The following is an 18,188-nucleotide window of genomic DNA, read 5'->3' as shown; positions in this document are numbered from 1 at the left end:
CCAGGCTGGTCTCAAATTCACAGAGATCTGCCTCCCAAGTGCTGGGATTAAAGGCGTGCACCACCACCGCCCGGCTCAGAAGTTCATTTTTAACTATCCCTGGCTGCTGTCTGTCTCGATCCTGTGATATCACTGTATGGAATTCAATTCATTTATTTTCTTTCTTTTTTTTTTAAAATCTCTTTTTACTTTCAGTTATGTGTGTGTTTTGCTACATGTATCTGTGCACATACATACCGAGGCCAGAAGAAGGCAGGAGATGCCTGGGACTGGAGTTACAGCAAATGGTTAGTTACCATGTGGATTCTGAGAATGGGGACTGGTTCTTCTATGACAACATCTAGTGCTATTAATTGCTGAGCCATCTCTCTATTCCTACTTTTAATTTAAAATTTATTTCTATACATTTTATTTAAAAGATATTATATCCCTTTCTCCTTTTTACTCTCAACTCCACCCCATCTCAAATACTTCATTGAAATATATGAAGACAACCTGCTGAGTCTGATTTTTTTCAGTTTTATGTATAATGGTTGCAGGGCTGATGACAACCCTTTCCCTGGGGAATAAGGCTAAGGAGGCCTGGCAAGAGAACAGTAAGGAAATTATACATTAGTGACACAGAGGACTCAGGGTTCTCTGTCGAAGATCACTCTTAAAAGTGTGTTTCAGTAGGAGGCCTTGCAGATGTCTATGAGTTGATATCCAGGTTCGTTTCATTTTGAGCAGCAAACAGGGTGGTGGAGTAGTCTCATTTCTCCTAGTCAGATAAAATAACCCTACTCAAAGTATCTTTGGGGGAAAATATTCACTTGACTTAAAATTTTATGATACATCCCTATCAAACAAGACATTTCCTTGTCCATGGTCCCTATAATCTCAGGCTAATCATAGATGTCAGGAGTATTCCTAACGCGAGCTCTCTGCCGATGCAAAAATCCCAATCAAGCCAAATGACAGCAGCCGAATTAAAGAATATCCAGATTTAATGGGATTTCTGCGCTCTCAGGTGGGCTTGAGGGGAACCAGGAAGTTGTGAGTGACACAACAGATGTGAACAAATACCCTCAGTCTCCGTATCCTATGTTATACAGCTCTTATTAGCTAAACCATGTTCCTTTCTAACTCTAAAAGAAGCAGTAAACCTAGTTTTTCCAATCTAACACTATCTTTTAACTATTCAGATGACTACATGGCATATAACTCCAGCACTCAGAAGCTGGGAGGAAAGTTGCCATGAATAAGTTGCCACCTTGGGCTAGATAACAAAATAACAACAACAACAACAAAATTCCATTTAGGATATAAGAGCAGGCCTAAGAATTTCAAGTCACCAACAAATTCTTAAACTTTAGACTGGCATGAACTGAGTAACAATTTAACTACATCACTCTGGTTCCTGTACAGGAAATAACTTTTACACACTTACACAGCTACTATGGAAATCAAAATGGCAGTTCCTTGGAAAATTGGGAAAAGATCTACCCCAAGATGCTGCTATACCACTCTTGGTCATATACCCAAAGCATGTTCCATCCCATAGTTGTTTTTATTACTCTTTGGCTCTTTTAGCAGCCTACCACCCAGCAGTCAGATACATCACGCCCAGCCTTAGCTTGGCTTGTTTCTAGCCAGCTTTTCTTACATTATCCCATCTACTTTTGCCTCTCAGCTCTTAATTTTTTTCTATATACCTTTGTTTACTTCTTAGTCTCAGCTTTTACTTTTATTCTATATACCTTTGTTTACTTCTTAGTCTATGGCTGCCCCCGATACCCTCCTCTCCTCTTCTAGCTCCTTCTCTCTTTCTGCTGTTTACTGTCTCTATCTGGCAGCCCTACCTACCTATCTATCTCCTGCCTAGTTACTGACTATTCAGATTTCTATTAAATCAATCAGGTGTTTTAGGCAGGCAAAGTAATACGGCTTCACAGAGTTTTAAATAAACAAATGCAACATAAAAAATGCAATACATCTTTGTATCAGTAAACAAATATTTCACAGCATAAATTAATATCTCACTAAATTTGCCCTTTTTGTCTAAACAAAAATGAAAGGTTTTAACTTTAACCTAGTAAAACTATATAAAACAAAAATAGTTATCAAGAATTATATTTACAATATTTGGTCCATTTGTATTTAGCCAATTCAGAGAAAATATTCCATTATCTATTCTAACTTTGTGATCCAAAGTAAATATACCCATTTACTTTTTATCATAACTAAGGAAAATTATAGGTCTTAATTATTTAGTCTTTAGTCCCATCAGACCCCAGAAGGATGTAATGTCACCTAATAACAGAGACTTCTAACTGCCTGGACAGTCACCTAAAGTTCCTCTGTAACATCGGGGGATTCACCTTTGGCCTAAAGGCCTAGAGTATCTGGCAGACTTTTCAGTGAACAGGAAATTTGAAGAACTGTTGTGTCTTGTATTCATAAAGTTCAGTCACTTTCCTCTGTGTCCTGTAGACTCTTCTGTGAAGCAGGAACCCTGAACAACTGACCCATCTTGTTTTGGCAAAGGTCAGCAGCCCTTTCCTGTGAGTCCTGCATGTCTAGAGACTGGAACAGCAATCATGACCTTGATGACCCTGTACGGGTCTGCGCTAAGTCCTTTGCATATATGCTATGAATTCATACCTTGGTGTTTTGTGAAATGAAGAGTGGGGGGTGTGCACAGGAGGGGGTAACTCTGACTAATCTAACAGCTCTTGGGAGCATTTTCCTCATACTGGGTTGCCTTATCCAGCCTTAATGTGATGGTTTCTGCCTAGTCTTATTGAAACTTCTTGCACCATGTGTACGGGTTGGTTTTAAGTATATACTTGACACCAAGCTGGAGATATCAGAGCAGGGAGCCTCAGGAAAAGAAATGCCTCTATGAGATTCAGCAGTGAGACATTCTCACAATTCTTGATCAGTAGGGGAGGGCATAGCCTATTGAGTGTGGTGCCATCCCTGGGCTGGTGGTCCTGGGATCTAAAAGGAAGGAGGCTGAGCACGCCATATGAAGTTAGCCAGTATTCCTCCATGGCATTTGAATCAGGTCCTGTCTCCAGGATATTGCCCTGTTTGAGTTCCTGCCCTGACATCCTTTAATAGTGAACAGCAATATGGAAGTGTAAGCCAAATAAACCCTTTTCTCCCCCATTTTGCTTTTTGGTCATGGTGTTTTATCACAACAACAGAAACCCTAATTAAGATACCATATTTGGTTGATATCTATGAAAGACCTGCTCCTTTCTAAAGGTAAATGGAAGAAGAAAAAATTTGGGGAAGATGTGGAGGACTGATGAGAGTGGAGGGAGGAGAGAGACACTGTAAGTAAAGATGAAAGAAGAATAAATAAAAAATAGAAAGTAAACGAAAGAGAGGAATGTGGATGAGTGAGAGAAGATGAAACTGAAAACTCAGCAAGGCAAATGTCAAACTCCCGAGGCTCTGTCTCAGACACACGGGGCTTCATTTTCAAAGGGTTTATATAGCTCTATCCCTACTGAAGCACTGATCTAGCTAACCTTTATCAGTAAAAAATTGGGAGTGAGATTTTGGGGTAAGAACCTGAAAGATCAGAGAAGCAGCAGGGCAGCCACCAGTGACTTCTACCTCTTCAGTTCCTCCAACCAACAAATGCCAAGATCCTCTCTCAGCCCTGTCTTACTAATCCTGTCTCCTATCTGTCCATAGTCCTCCAAACTTCTATAGTATTTTTTGATTATCTAATGGCTAGCTCTGCTCTCAGACTTCAAGCAAGTTTTATCATCATCAGAACAAATGATGATCAAAATATCACATTTCCCCTTTTGCCTAAATAAAAAAGGAAGGTTTTAACCAGCATAGTGAAACTATATACAATAAGTATAATAACCATATATAAGTATATACAGGCAAGAATTATATTAACAATATCCAGTCCCTTTGTATTTGGTAAATTTAGAGAAAATATTTTACTATCTTGGTGAGTCCAAGGTGTGATGGGGAGGCTCTGTCAACCAATCACATCTAGTTAAGGCATGGCTACCTGGAGCGCAGGAAGAAAAACTGGGAGGACCCAGATGCACGTGCTCTCTCTCTCTGTGCGGGCCCCCACTGGACAGATAGGAAGTCAGACCTCCCACTCTTGTAGCGTGAGTTTCCCCTTATAACCATTAAAATGTAATTGTTATCCTAGAGCTGGCCTGGTTATTTATCGTACCGACCTAATTCGCAACAAAGGTGTTGTGCTTAAATTACTTTTTATTCTAACTTGTATCACCAACCCAAGATTATCTCATGTCTCTTAACCTTATATACTTTATACCTTTTTTGTGAGCTTCTATTTTCAATTTGGTAACAAGAACGACTATAACTATCTAGTTAATCAGAGATCTTAGAAGGATATAATATTACCTGAGGAAACAGGAAATGCAGAGCAAACAGCTGGCTGCCTGGACAGTCACCCAAGGTTCCTCCGTACCTTTGGGGCATCTCCTGCCTTGTCTCGAAAAAGTTCAGCAATCACTTTCTTCTGTGTCCTGTTTGTCTAATTTGGACAGCATACAGTCAGTAGTAAAGGCAAGGGCAGTTTTTTTGTCCAATGGTGAACTTTTGTCACCAAGAAAGAAAACTCCATATGGAGTTTTGCTGATGTTCATCATCTTTTCTGAAGTAGATTGGTGATGTCAGGAGCCAACATGTCTCATTGTCATAAAAAAGCCTTATATTATTAAAACATCTTAAATGCCATATTTTGTAGATCTCTGAAGTGTTTGAAGACCACCTGTCTATTTAAAATGTATTTTGTTTGACCTTGAAAACATCCCTAACGAAGGATAAGAGGTTGTGGTGTATTCGAGAAGGTGTATCACTATGATTGGCTTTGAGGTTTCTAAAGCTAATTGTCATATCCTGTGAGTTCTCTCTGTCTCCTACTTGAGAATCAAGATGTGAACACTCAGCTCTATTTCAGCCATTGTGCCTTTGCTCCACCATCATATACTCTAAAACTTTGAAAATATGAACCCAATTGTCATTGTATTTCTGAAGTAGGTTTGGTAAAATAAAATTTGTATTTTAACAATATAGTAGAATCACAAAGTCATATTGATTTAAATAAGTCAAAACATCACAGATCATCTTGTTACATCTTATAACCACAGTAATGTATCAAACTCGGAAACTTATGAAACTAACACCTCTTAAAATAAAATAAGAAAGTAAAACTAAAAAAAAAGAAAACATCCCTAACATGTTTGATTATAATAAGCAACTACTACCAACTTGTATTTCTTTATTATCTTAAATAGTTTGCAGTAATAACTTTTAAGAACTAGAAATTTACATTATATTGTTAAATGAATTGTATGGGAACAATAAACAAAAGTAGAAATGCACATCCAGTATGTAATCTGACATTTGTATCAACATACAAAATATGTTGAACATATATGTAGAAATATATATACAGTGTAAGAAAAATAACCTCAAATTTGTATCAACATGCAAAAGTTCATACCAATGTAAAATATTAAAGACTAGTAGTTTTTGTTTACAACTAGATTTAACAATCTACTTTTATTCTATCATTTCTATATCTCCCCTTTTTCTTTTCAGAACAAGACCACTGAATCTAATCTTCTTTGTTTAATTTTTCTTTTTCTTTTTGTCCATTACCAATAACCACTTGTAACCAAGCCCTAAATGATGACAAATATCATAACCTACTGAATGACCAAAAACTGTCCACCCCACCTATTGGGAATGTGGGCATTGCGTTTTTAAAATTATTTTTTGTTGTCTGTGGGTGACATCATCTTTAGGGGACCTTGAAAAAAATGAGATAATAGTCAAGTTATGGGAGAGTTAGCTCTATTATTTGTTGCCCAATCTTTGTGTAATGGGAAAGTTTCGGGCTTATTGCAAATCCTGGCTAGAGTAGTGTATATGAAATTTTCCTGAGTAGTTTGTAGTTCAAAGCTGATTTTTGGGTGGTGTTTGTCAGTTTAGTGGTGTCAGCACAAACTAGATGGAATCATTGTGTGGGACCCTATGCTCCTTGTGAAGACTTTAAAGGTCGCTGTTGAGAATGATCAGTTTACTGTAGAAAATTTAAAGACTTTTAAATGCTATATGTAGTAAATCTCAAAGAGGATAAAGAACCATAATTTGTTATGTACATCCAGAGCATAAACACTTAATTATTAGTTACCTGATAGACTCTTAACCTGAAATCATGGATAGGAAGCTAGAAGAACTCTTTTATTAGAATAAGTTGTATTCTATATGACCATTAATATAATGACAGAAATTTTAATATATATATATATATATTAATTTATAAATTTTGAGACAATATTTACACCTTGAGAAAAGTTTTAAAGCTAAAAATAAAACCAAAGAATTATGAGATTAGAGGCAATAGAATAGTCTCTTAATTTTGGTTTTACTTCTGTCCCATATCAAGTGGCTCTTTTTTGGTATAAGACAGAGATTTGGGATTTTCTTTTAACAACCATGTTTGAGTTTAGAGAAGGAGAGAGCCATGTTCCAACTCTAACGCCAGCTTTTGTTTTTTAATTGAACTGGGACTGTAAAATGACCATTTGTCTATATATCTGTAGAGAACAGCGGAAACAAACATTTGGGAAGATTTGTGAAATTTTATCCCACTGGAAATGGGATATATCAATAGGCCAATTTACTCTTTTGGGGGAGGACTTTTTTTTTTTTTAGGGCATGATTTGTTTTTTTTGTTTGTTTTTTAGAAGTCTCATTTGTCCACTGGTCTTTAGGTTACTTGGTTGGATATCTTTATTTTTTTGTAAAAAACAAACAAAATCCTGCCCCAACCCTAACTTTGGGGAGTTTTATTTTTGGCAAGCTATATTTGATCAAATGTAAAGCATCTGTCAATCTTGTAAGTTAGTTTAGATTTAATGATCATGTTGTTTAATGAACTATTGTCTTTTAATCAAGAGATCTTTTATGTTTAAATCTAATCTTTATCAATTTTGATGGTATCTATAAATCCCCCCCCCCATGGAAACAAAAACAAAACCTCTTCCCCAACATAACACATATCCTGGTTTTTATTCTGATGTCAACATATTTTTCAAGTATACAGGTTGATTTAATTTAGCAGTTTTTTTATTATCTTATGTTTCTCTGTAACTGCCATTTCCTTTTCATTAGCATTTAAAATATTAAAGTTAATAAACTATTATGTAATCTATCTCTGGGGATCTTAATTATCCCTTCTGTTTATTAAGTATATCTTTTAATGTATCAGGTGAAGTGTTAGTCTGCTTAACCTTTATCAATAAAAAAATCAGGAGTCAGATTTTGGGGTAAAAACATGAAAGATCAGTGAAGCAGTGGAGCAGCCACCAGCAACTCCTACCTCTTTAGTTTTTCCATCCAAAAAAGTGAAAGATCCTCTCTCCGCCCAATTTACTACTTCCTCTCTCCTATCTGTCTTCCAAACTTCTATAGTACTTTTTGGTCCGCTAATGGCTAGCTCTGCTCTGACTCCAAACAAGCCTTATTATCTTTTCACTGGGGCTGACTCTGCCAAACAGAGATGGATACTATAATGATGAGCTGACAACAGATGAAGAATTTATAACCTTTACATTTTTTATCTTTCTTGTTTCCAGAATCATCACAGATGATCCTACCAAGACTGGACCAAATTTTCTGCAGGTTCTGTGTGATCTTGCTCCTGGGACAAGGCATTACTTTGCATACTCCTTTCATAAATTGAGGGCTTAGATGGATGGAGTCTTATACTTCGGCACCCTCCTAGGCTTCAAATGCAGAGCAAGGGCCTTCCCCTTAATGGTGCTAAAGTCCTTGAAAATTCCTACCACTTTTTCACCACTGGACTGTCATCTGAAACTACCTCATGCTGTTTTTCTCAACAAGACACAGACTTCTAATTTCTTTCTACATGTTTCTTTTTCACCATAGACTTGAATGAGTCAATAGAAATGACCATCCAATAGCAGCAATATTTTGTCTAAGGAATATTATATCAGTCCATTACTTTTTAATTCTGCCTTACTTTTTTTGGGAAATGGAGAGAATAAGAAAGATTTGGAGCCAAAATATCATAGAAATAAAATCTTGCTAAATTTTTCATGAAAGTTTCTAAGCACCTGTGCTTACTAATCAGACATTTAGTATCTTTATCAGAAATAGAAGATGACAACAATTCCCAGGATCAATACAGTTGTAGCTGTCAGCATACAATGAAGTTTGCAAGCTATACAGGGTACACAAGATTGATTAATGTCTAAGACCAATTGTCCTGTTCAGTTTCCATGCTTCCTTGACTACTAAGGGAGTAAACAGAGAAACAAAATCAGCTTGAATGTTGCACTGCCTGAGGGAGTGCATCAGTCTGTCAGGAACTGAAAAATACATTATATCCCAGGAGCCATAGACTCTAACAAGAAAAACCCAAGTCACATGTCTCTCAAGGTAGGTAGGCCATGACAACTCCATGGTTCCTGTCAGAGCCCATTACTAAAATCCCATGACCTTGACCTCTACTGTCTGTCAAGGAGAACCCATCTTCCAAGTTCTATAGGAACAGCTGATTACACTTTGTATCTAGCTTTCTATGGCTTTTCCTATCTTAAGTCCTGATATCTTCAACATTATTCCAAAAGTCAGTATTTCCAGGTCCTTTATAGCAACAAAATCACTTTTGGGGTACCATTTTTTTTTTTGTTCCAACTTTCTTCTCCGTTACTGTGATTAAATTATCTAACCAAAAGTAACTAGATAATGGACAGGTTTATTTGGCTGATACCACTAGGTCACAGTCCCTACTTGTGGGAGTTTGGGATAGAAACTCAAGATAATAACTGAAGGCGAAGTATGTGTAATTATTGTTTCCTGGCTTCATCTCTTGCTTTGTTATGCTCAGCTAGTTCTCTTATCCAGCCCAGGCCCACTTGCTCAGAGATATTGCCAACTCAGTGGAAGAACCTTCCCACATCAATCAAAATCAACACAATCTCTCTCAGACACAGTAACCAGATATTCTGATCTAGGCACACCTTCAATTCAGGTTGCCTCAGATGAATATAGGCTATGTCATGTTGACAGCTGAGGCCAATTAGGAAAAAGAGACAAGAATAGACAAGAAGGTTTTCAAGATCCAAAGCCAATGAATCAATCCTATCAACCACTTCAGCAGCAAAAACACAAATATGAAGATAGCAACAACTGGAAAACACAGATATGCCAGGAAATGGGAAGAGGCTAGTGTCTAAGCTCAAGAAAATTAAAAATGTCTTTCCCCAGAAATTTCCCAAACCAACAAAACTCAAGGAACTCATAAGAAAGTTTCTGAATACAAAATTGGTGAAGGTCCAGATTACAATCAATGAAATCAACAACATAGATGGCACCACTGACAAAAGAAGACACAAAGACAGATCTACAAATATATATATATATTAGGGTTCCTTAAACAAGAACTACGAGTTTCTAATCAAAATCAAAATCCAAGAAATCATTGACCAGCACTTATCCTGGACACTCCAATTTTCTCCTTTACTAATAACAGGAAATGGGTTGGGTGAGGAGATTCACTTGAAGCCTTCTGATATTTTAGCTTTATAGAAAATAGTTTGACTACTAAAAGGATCTCATTCTCCTATGATAAAGAAAAGGATGTCTTTCAGGATCACTTAGACATCATTTTGTTTTCTATGACTGCCTGTAAGTCTGCATCAGAATGAGGAAACAAAAACATAACAAAATGCAAGATAACAGATTTGGAAAGAACCAGTATACACCTAAAGCAAGATGTTTTACTCTAATTGCTTTATAACTCACAAGTACTATTGAAAATAAGTTTATTGTTAGTTTTTTTTTGTGTATGTTTGTGCATGAGAAAGAATGTCTTCCATATGTATACAGGTGACACACAAAGGAGGGTGTCAGTTCACCTGGATCTGGAATAGTAGAGTTATGAGCCTCCAAACTTGAGTGTAGGTATCTGAACTCAGGTCATCCCCCAAAATAATATGTGCAGAGCTACCTGCCAAGACCCATAATACCTTTTATCCAATAAAACAAAATTCTTTCACAGATTAGTAACAACAACAAAACCTAAATAAATAAAGAAGTAATTTTGATGCATCAAAATTAAAATGTTCTGTATGGTAAATGTGTACCATAAAATGAATACAATTCAATAACAATGCCCAACAATTAAAACAGAAAATTTGATTACAAAGCTATATTCACAGTGGAAACACTCAGAATGCTCAATAGAATTATGAAAAAATAGTACACAGATTGATATAATATGACTTCTATACTTACAAAAAGATAAAACAATCAAGAATGTGTACAATATTTGTGAAAGAATAAAGGGGATGGAGAGAAAAAGACAAGAACAAAGGCAGGAAAATATAGTCAATTTTTAACCAAAAGATCACAGGAAACATAGCCAGGAAAAATGTAATCTTGACCAATGTTATCCAGCTACCTATGATTCAATGTGGATAACAATTAAATAAGCACAGATTTCACAACTTTCACAAAATTAACACAAAGTGATCCTTAAACTATTGTTTCTGACCCTCCAGCTACTAATATTTCATTCAAAGACAAAGTCCAATGACCTAGAGCTCTCTCTGCCAATGGAGGTGATTTCTTGCTATGACTCTGCAGTCCCTTATGCCTCCTTGTGGTTTTAGGTAAATCCAGCCCCACTGATGCCCAATCCCAGAACAACAAATAATAAAAGCTGCTTCCTGCTACATACATTATGGCATGAAATGTGGATTCTGCCCCATCTACCTGCCCCAAATCATGCACACTTGAGAAATCTCTGAGATCAGAAACTCCCTTTGTCTCCTGAACAAAATTTCACTGAATCACATCATTGTAGATGGTGGTAGCAGAAATTTAAAAGCATTCTAATTGTATTGCTGAAAGGTGATCCACATCACCATCTTCCTACCAGTTTCTAAATCATTTTATGACATTATTAAGACAAACCTGAAAGTGGAATGCAACATTCAGAACTTCTAGAAACCACACCTCCTTCAGTTTTTCAATCTGTCTTCCCACTGCATATTGGACAGTGATATTACAAGCATCATATCCTCCTCCCATGTCAGGGCTGCAGAGTCTCCCCTCCTCAGGAAATCCATACACAGGGAGGCAGAGAGGACACGTCACCATATACAAGAAAACCACAGCCTGGCTCATGGTCCATCCAAATCCCAGCAGATGACAGCTCAGCAGACCTGCTCTGAACACCCTATACCCACCATGGCATGGCTTGTGATCTTCCTTACAACTCCCTACAGCAGAAGCGGAGGAAAATCCTGGAAAGAATGCACAAGCTACCTGTCACTAGTACTTCTGATTGCTAGGTTTTCCCAGAATCCCTCATGGGCTACTGGCATCCAGTTGGGCCTCAGAATATTAACAGCTCCTTTACTGGGTGACCAGAGATTAAATGATTTAGAGAGTACAGTCTTTCCAGCTCTGCCCTCCTAGCCCTGCAGACAGGGCCCTAGTCTAGAAAGTTTGTACTTTAACAGACATTCTTCCACTTTCCTAGAGCACATCCTGTTCCTCATTCAAAACATAAAGTTATTTGTGTGCAAAATCCATTACACACTCAATCTCCAGTGTAGTGAAGCATTTGCTGGGAAGTCCTGCAGACAAACAAAAGTCACATTCACACAGTAACTGTTGTTAAAGAAAGACAGGCCATGAATTAGAAAAAAAATGAGGGATCATGGTAGAGCTTGGAGGCAGGAAAGAGAATGTGGATATGATGTAGTTATAATCTCAAAAATTATTTTGAAAAGTTGAAACAAGCTTTGTGGCCATGTGCTCCAGAGACTAGAGATTTCTCACGCCCTTTCTCTAAGGATGAACATCTTAAACCAGAAAAATAACAGTACTGTTAGACAGGGCCATAACATTCTACTCAGGTCTTCAATTTTGGTTGAAATACTTTAATTATAGAAAGTTGGTTTCATGATAAGGTCAATACTTTACCCAGATTTTTGATTACCCTGGCCTGTAGACCATACGAAATGACCAATCAGGACATTTATGGAGCATCTAAAATTGACTACTTAATTCTACATTGCTAATTTCATCTACTGTTGAGGCAGGAAAGCTCTCACCCTCTGACCTGCCTCTCCCTTTCTTCATTAAGACTCATAGTTGGTCAATGAACTTAATTCTTACACAGATCTCTCTTCATTTTTAAGTCCCCAATAAAAGTCAAAGTGATTTGAGGACACTCATTAACTGGTCCATTTTTTCCTACTTACTGAGGCAGGATTAGGGTTTCAAAGCAATTCTCAGTTACATAGCATGAGGCAAGCCTAAGCTATAGGAGACATTGCTCTACACAGAAATCAATAATCAACATCACTTGAGAGAAAAGGAATAAGACTATTAATTACCTAGAATACTAGAGAACAGAAACAAATGGAGATAAGAGCATAATGCACTTAAAGAAAATATTTAAAAATGATACCAATAAGTGATTTTAAAATGATAAAAATAATGTATTTTAAGAACTAAAAAACTTAGATATATTGATGTTGAAAAAGAGTAGGTTCTTCCCTAGTAGAGGGAGTATCATTAATAAGATTGACTGATATTGCCCATATGTATATGTTGGCTGCTGAGGTCTGTAACCTGACACATAGACTTATAGTCAATGGCCGGTTTCTCAAACCTTTGAGCTGACATAACTGTGTCAAGCAGGACTGAACATATTTATCTGCATAGGAGAGCTGCCTAATTAGAAATTCAATATTCATTGGCTCAAGATAACCTTCCCAAACTGCACACCCACACAATCTGGTCTGTTTTCATTTACATGACATAAATTAAAACATGCTGGGAAATTACAAAATCACCACTCCCCGCCCAGTACCACAGTCAGGTCCTATTTCATAAAGGTGACTCCAGCAGCTGATTTCCTAGCCTGTTTCCCCTACAGAGAACATAGTAAACTATTTCTCCTATTTTGGTCTGAAGACAGAAGCAATGTGCCACATGTGAATCCTTTTCTTGTGACGGCATTGGACAGTCGACTACATGACTCAAACAGATAATTTGAAAACTCTGAGGTGGTACAGTCTTTTAACTTAAAAATTCTGAAGGTGTGATATAGAGGACAGCAAGGTCACTGCCCTAGAGAGCAACAGACTGGAATCAAACCAACCCGAGTCAACATAGGAGAGCTTTTCTCAGAAACATTTTTTTTTCTAATGGGATGGAAATGCAGCTATTCTAGAATTAATATGCCTGCCCAGGATAAATCACTTCTCACACTTAAGAGATTAATAAAGAAAAATCTAATCTAATGATGGTATGCATCCATCTCTAACTGATGCTCAAAAGAGAAGCCATCTTAGACAGACTTTTCATTCCATATATGCCATCATCCTTAGGTGTCTTTTAGGTTCACACTCCAGGTTACACTTTGAACAAATTAAATAGAGACAGGCAAGTTGCCAGTTTAGGAACTTGGGCAAATGGGAGAGTTGCAAAGCAAAGATACTCTCAGAGATCTGGAACAGCAGATCTTCTTCAGTGGCAGGGTACTAAGGTGAAGGTCACAGGGTGTGAGAAAGATTAGACAAGTAGAAAGATAAAAGCTGGACTGGGAAGGTCTTGCACAAGCTAAGTCCCGTGCCAAGTTAGCTTCTTAAGAAAAATAGAGTCTTTACTAGTTCCAGTAGGGAAATGGAAGGAAATGGGAGGCTTCTATGAAGTCAGTAGTGGGACAAATTCAGGAGGAAGCTAATCAAGCAATGCTACACAAGGGGAGCAGAGTATTTCAAAACATTAATTACTAAGCCCACAGTAGCCTTGGGACTGATAACCATAGCTCCACCTAGTGGAAAGAGCTGGATTCTCAGGATCTGAAGCAACCTGGCCAGCTCTCCCAAACGTATTCCAGGTTTCAGAGGAGCTCTGTTGTGTTGTCAATACCTCAGGCCCTAGGAAAATCTTTCAAGGCCTAGGCCTCAGGCTGTTCCACCTTCCTGCCTGAGGCCTAAATGAAAACCTTGCTTGACAGTGTTCTACTTTTCAAATACTTGTACCTCATGTCTTATTGTGGATCTGTTAGAACCGATTTTCTCAAGAAGAAAACTGCAACTTTATGTCACACCAGGCCTTAAGTTTAGTTGTGACCCTGTAATGCCTCATTGAGCAGCTTGCTAGAGGTCTGTTCTTTGATATGGGGATGGGTCTAGAGGTTGGTTGTAAAACAGGGGTGGGGGGCTTCTTTGTAATGATTTGGAGTCAAATGTCGGGAAAATCCTGGTGAACAAATGTGTATTCTAGCATCTCTAATGGGCTTGGTCAGCATACACTTTTGGGTCCTCCCCCAGATAAATTCTATTTTGTGAGATTCGCAGTAGTTGAGTGCTACACAACACATGAGATGCTTTTTACAACCTTCACAAAATTAATCAAATGGATCTTACAGGTAGAGGTTAAATGCAAAGTGTTGAAGGTCTAGAAGATATTGGAGAATCTAGGCCTCTCCGAGTTTGGCAACCTCCTTTCCATGGAAGCACCAAAAAGCATTCCAAAAGCATGCAGGAGTTGAATAGAAAGATGTTTCTACACACAGCTCCCTACTGCTAATGCTCTGAGCAAATTCAGCCCACGGAGCTGTTATTCAAAGGCCTGCCTCTTGGTCCAAGGACTTGCAAGGGCTGCAGGAGACCTCACAGGGCAGGGAATCTGGCTGCAGGTTCCCACCCAGATCCGGGGAGGACCCACCATACTGACTCCCGCACCTCTTCATCTGCTCCGCCCATCTGGGGACAGCAGCCCCGCTCTCACCATGTCGTGGCTTTTCAGCTTTCCCAAACTCTCCGCGCAGCTCCCTGCAGCAGCGATCACACTGCAGCCCCCAAATCGCTGTCGCCAGCTCCTCTTCAAAGCCAATCCTTCTGCCTGTGGCCGGAAGGGTCCTGCACCACTTCTGACTGGCAGGTCGCCTGGAAAGCCTGATTGGCTAGTGAGGTCTGAATGACAAGAGCTCCTCCCTTAGTGGTACAGTATACTTAAAGACACAGCACAATGATTCCTGGTCGTAACTTCCAGCCAGACCCAGAACTTTTCCAGATCTGCAGAGGTATACATTCGAATAGCTCTTGTCACTGTCTCCAATAGCAGACCCTGCTATCTTCCTGCACTCCACAGGAACTCCCCCTTCCTTCTCCTGGACGCGTTGTGGCTAGCTAGCTTGTAGAACCCCTGTCCCAGAGATGGAAGGAAGCCCAAAATATTAACGATTAAAGAGAGATTTAAGAACACAAAAGGAGATGTTTGTTTTGTGGTTCCATGCAGAGTCAGGTGAACTGAAGGTACTTTTCACCAGGTTACCACACGGACTTCAGACAACCAGGAAAGAAAAGCAGGAACCAGATCTCAAACAAGATAATAGTTCTTTCTTCCATCAGAAGGCTGGATGATGGTTCTATTCTTTTAGAAATTCTATCCCTAAAATTCAGAGCAAACTCATGCCAAATGAATAATAGTAAAAAGTAGTTTTCCTGGGAAGTTGAATACTTAGAGAATAATGGAGTTAGGAAGAATGTCTTTATGAAATACTCCTTCCTCAGTGGGCAGGTGAAAAATAAACACAATTGTGTTATTCAAGGTTTTCTACAAGGACAGAACTGGTAGAATGAATGCAACCACGTATACAGAAAGTGATTTATTAGAATGTCTCACAAGCTGTGATCCAGGTAGCTCAACAATGGCTAATTACCAATGGAAATTTGAAGAATCCAGTGGTTTAGTTGATCTGACCATGAGGCTGGATGCCTCAGCTGGTCTCCAGTATATACCCAAATCCAGAAAAGTGGGCTATAATGCTAATAAAAAAAATCAGCTTAGTAGCCAGAGCTAGGGCAAGCAGGCAAAAAAAAAAAAAGAGCCTTTTTCTTCAATATCCTTTATATATGTTATATATGTCAGCTGCCAGCAGAAGGTGATCCATTTTAGAAGTGGATTGTATTCTTTATTTGATTGTTTTTTTTTTGTTTGTTTGGCATTTTTGTTTTGGTATTTTCGAGACAGGTTTTATCCATGTAGCCATGGAATTCATTCTGTAGACTATGCTGGTTTCAAACTCAGAAAATCCAACTGCCTCTGACTCTTCAGTGCTGGGCTTAGAGCAGTGCACTGCCACTAAGCAGCTAAAGGTGGATCTTATCACCTTAAATGACCCAGATTAAAGATGGGTCTTTAATTTCCAGCCCTTTAAGAAAAGTCCCTCACAGGTCTACCTCACTCTTTGGATTTTAGGTAATTCTAGAGGTAGTCAACTTCACTACCAATAATAACTATCACAACAGCCAAGACAGAAGAAATGAAAAAGATGAGGCAAAGGAGAGCATGGGAGTTATTTCCAAAACAATGCTTTTTCTAAACAAAGGAAACGTGGATTTTACTAAGGGATCTGGCCATATTCGTGACGCGTTCCGCCTATCCCTAAGCATGTCCAGCTAACAAATTCACTTCTGAACATGATCGTAATGTAAAAGCAGAAACATTTAGGGACACTCTTACCTCAAAGTCATACAGGGACATATAATAATTTTTAAAATGATGGAAAGAAATGCCTTTCCCATATTCATCTTGTATTACAGGTTTTAGCTGAAAATCAAGTATATGACACTGTGAAAAAAATGATTGTTTGGAGCCTATGTGACCTGTCAATCTTGATGTTTGATCTAAAAGATAACCGTACCAGTGCCACGATTCTCACAGATACAAAAGATAGAGAACATAAACAGAAAACTTCAAGGAAAACTCACTTAAGATCACTGTTTCCTCTGCTCCTAGATGAACAGTTATGATGATCTCTATTAAGCTCAGAACACAGCTGCTTTTGCCTCTGAGCAGGCTGGCTCTGCAGAAGGCCACAACTGCTTCCATGAAAGACCAAAAGGATTAACTAGCCCCGGCATGCTGTCTGTCCCAGACCTGTGACATCACTGTAGAGAATTTCACTCTTTCCTTTTTTTAACTATCAAAAAGTTACAGTAAATGGTTAGCTACCATGTGTGTTCTGGGAATGGAAACTGGGTCCTCTGTAACAAAACCCCGTGCTCTTAATTGTTGAGGCCTTTCTCTAGCCCCTCTTTTTTTAATCTAAAATGTATTTATTATGTATACAGTGTTCTGCATACACGTATCCCTGAAGGCCAGAAAAGGGCACCAGATCTCATTACAGATGATGGTGAGCCACCATGTGGTTGCTAGGAATTGAACTCAGGCTCTCTGGAAGAACTGTCAGTGCTCTTAACTTCCGAGCCTTCTCTCTAGCCCCATAGCCACACTTTTTTAATTTAAAATTTATTTCAAATTGTTAATTAAAAGTTATTATATTACCTTTTATCTCTTCATTCCATCCCTTCCCAATTCCCTTCCAAATACTTCTTTCTTTGTTAAGCATGGGTGAATAAGTATGCTGAAATACATGAATACAACCTGCTGTATCCATATTTGTTGGATATATATGGCTAATGGGATGACCATGTTGTACAGAGAAAACAATTAGGGATCTCATTCCTGCCTGAGGCTAATTCTCTTAAATGGAGGGGAAATCTACTTTTTAATCAGCATCAGGTGTCTGACCCTGACTAGCCTGTGTTGGACAGGAAACATAATCAAGAATAGAATGCTTAGGGTGGAAATACCTTAGCAATTAGGAGCACTAAAGATTCTTTCGAGTATCCAGCTTCACTACTGTCTGTAACTCCAGTATCAGGGGTTCTGACACCATCTCCTGCCTTTCCTGACCACCATAAGAAGAGGAGACTTGCATGATAAAAGTTACTTTTCCTATCTGGGCCAGTTCACTTCTCATTAGGCAACTTGTTGGTCCCTTGCTCCCAGTCACCATATTGATGCTGAGTTTAATGCAGATACCCGATGTTGTTCTTTTGGAAAACTACAACTCCCATGCTCCCCCTGGACTACGGATACCTGTCGCTCCCCGTTAAAAAGGCAGGGCCACACGAGGCCCTCTCTCTCTCTCTCTCTCTCTCTCTCTCTCTCTCTCTCTCTTTCTCCCTCTGCTACCCCCCCTTCTCTCCTCGTCCTGTCTTTTCCTTGTGTGTCCCACATCCTTCGCCCTTTTGTGTTTCCCTCCCCCATTAAAGTGAACCCAC

General features: G+C 38.6%; 1 protein-coding gene and 1 pseudogene across 1 annotated transcript in view; one reads left to right on the top strand and one right to left on the bottom strand.

The window, feature by feature from the left end:
• Window positions 1–14,964, bottom strand: part of LOC101982463 — a 25,614-nt pseudogene extending 10,650 nt beyond the window's left edge.
• LOC101986442 (zinc finger protein 120-like) overlaps window positions 14,846–18,188 on the top strand; it is a gene marked incomplete at its 3' end in the record, with an annotated part of 45,506 nt that continues 42,163 nt past the window's right edge. Inside the window, exon 1 of the mRNA XM_013354814.1 lies at window positions 14,846–15,022. Within this exon, the coding sequence (XP_013210268.1) occupies window positions 14,846–15,022 (177 nt within the window). The remainder of the gene's footprint in view (window positions 15,023–18,188) is intronic.

The sequence above is a fragment of the Microtus ochrogaster genome, unplaced genomic scaffold (genome assembly GCF_000317375.1).
Source record: "Microtus ochrogaster isolate Prairie Vole_2 unplaced genomic scaffold, MicOch1.0 UNK72, whole genome shotgun sequence".
NCBI classification, from domain to species: Eukaryota; Metazoa; Chordata; class Mammalia; order Rodentia; family Cricetidae; genus Microtus; species Microtus ochrogaster.
Note: the sequence above shows the minus strand (reverse complement) of the source record. Positions and strands in the feature narration are given on the sequence as shown.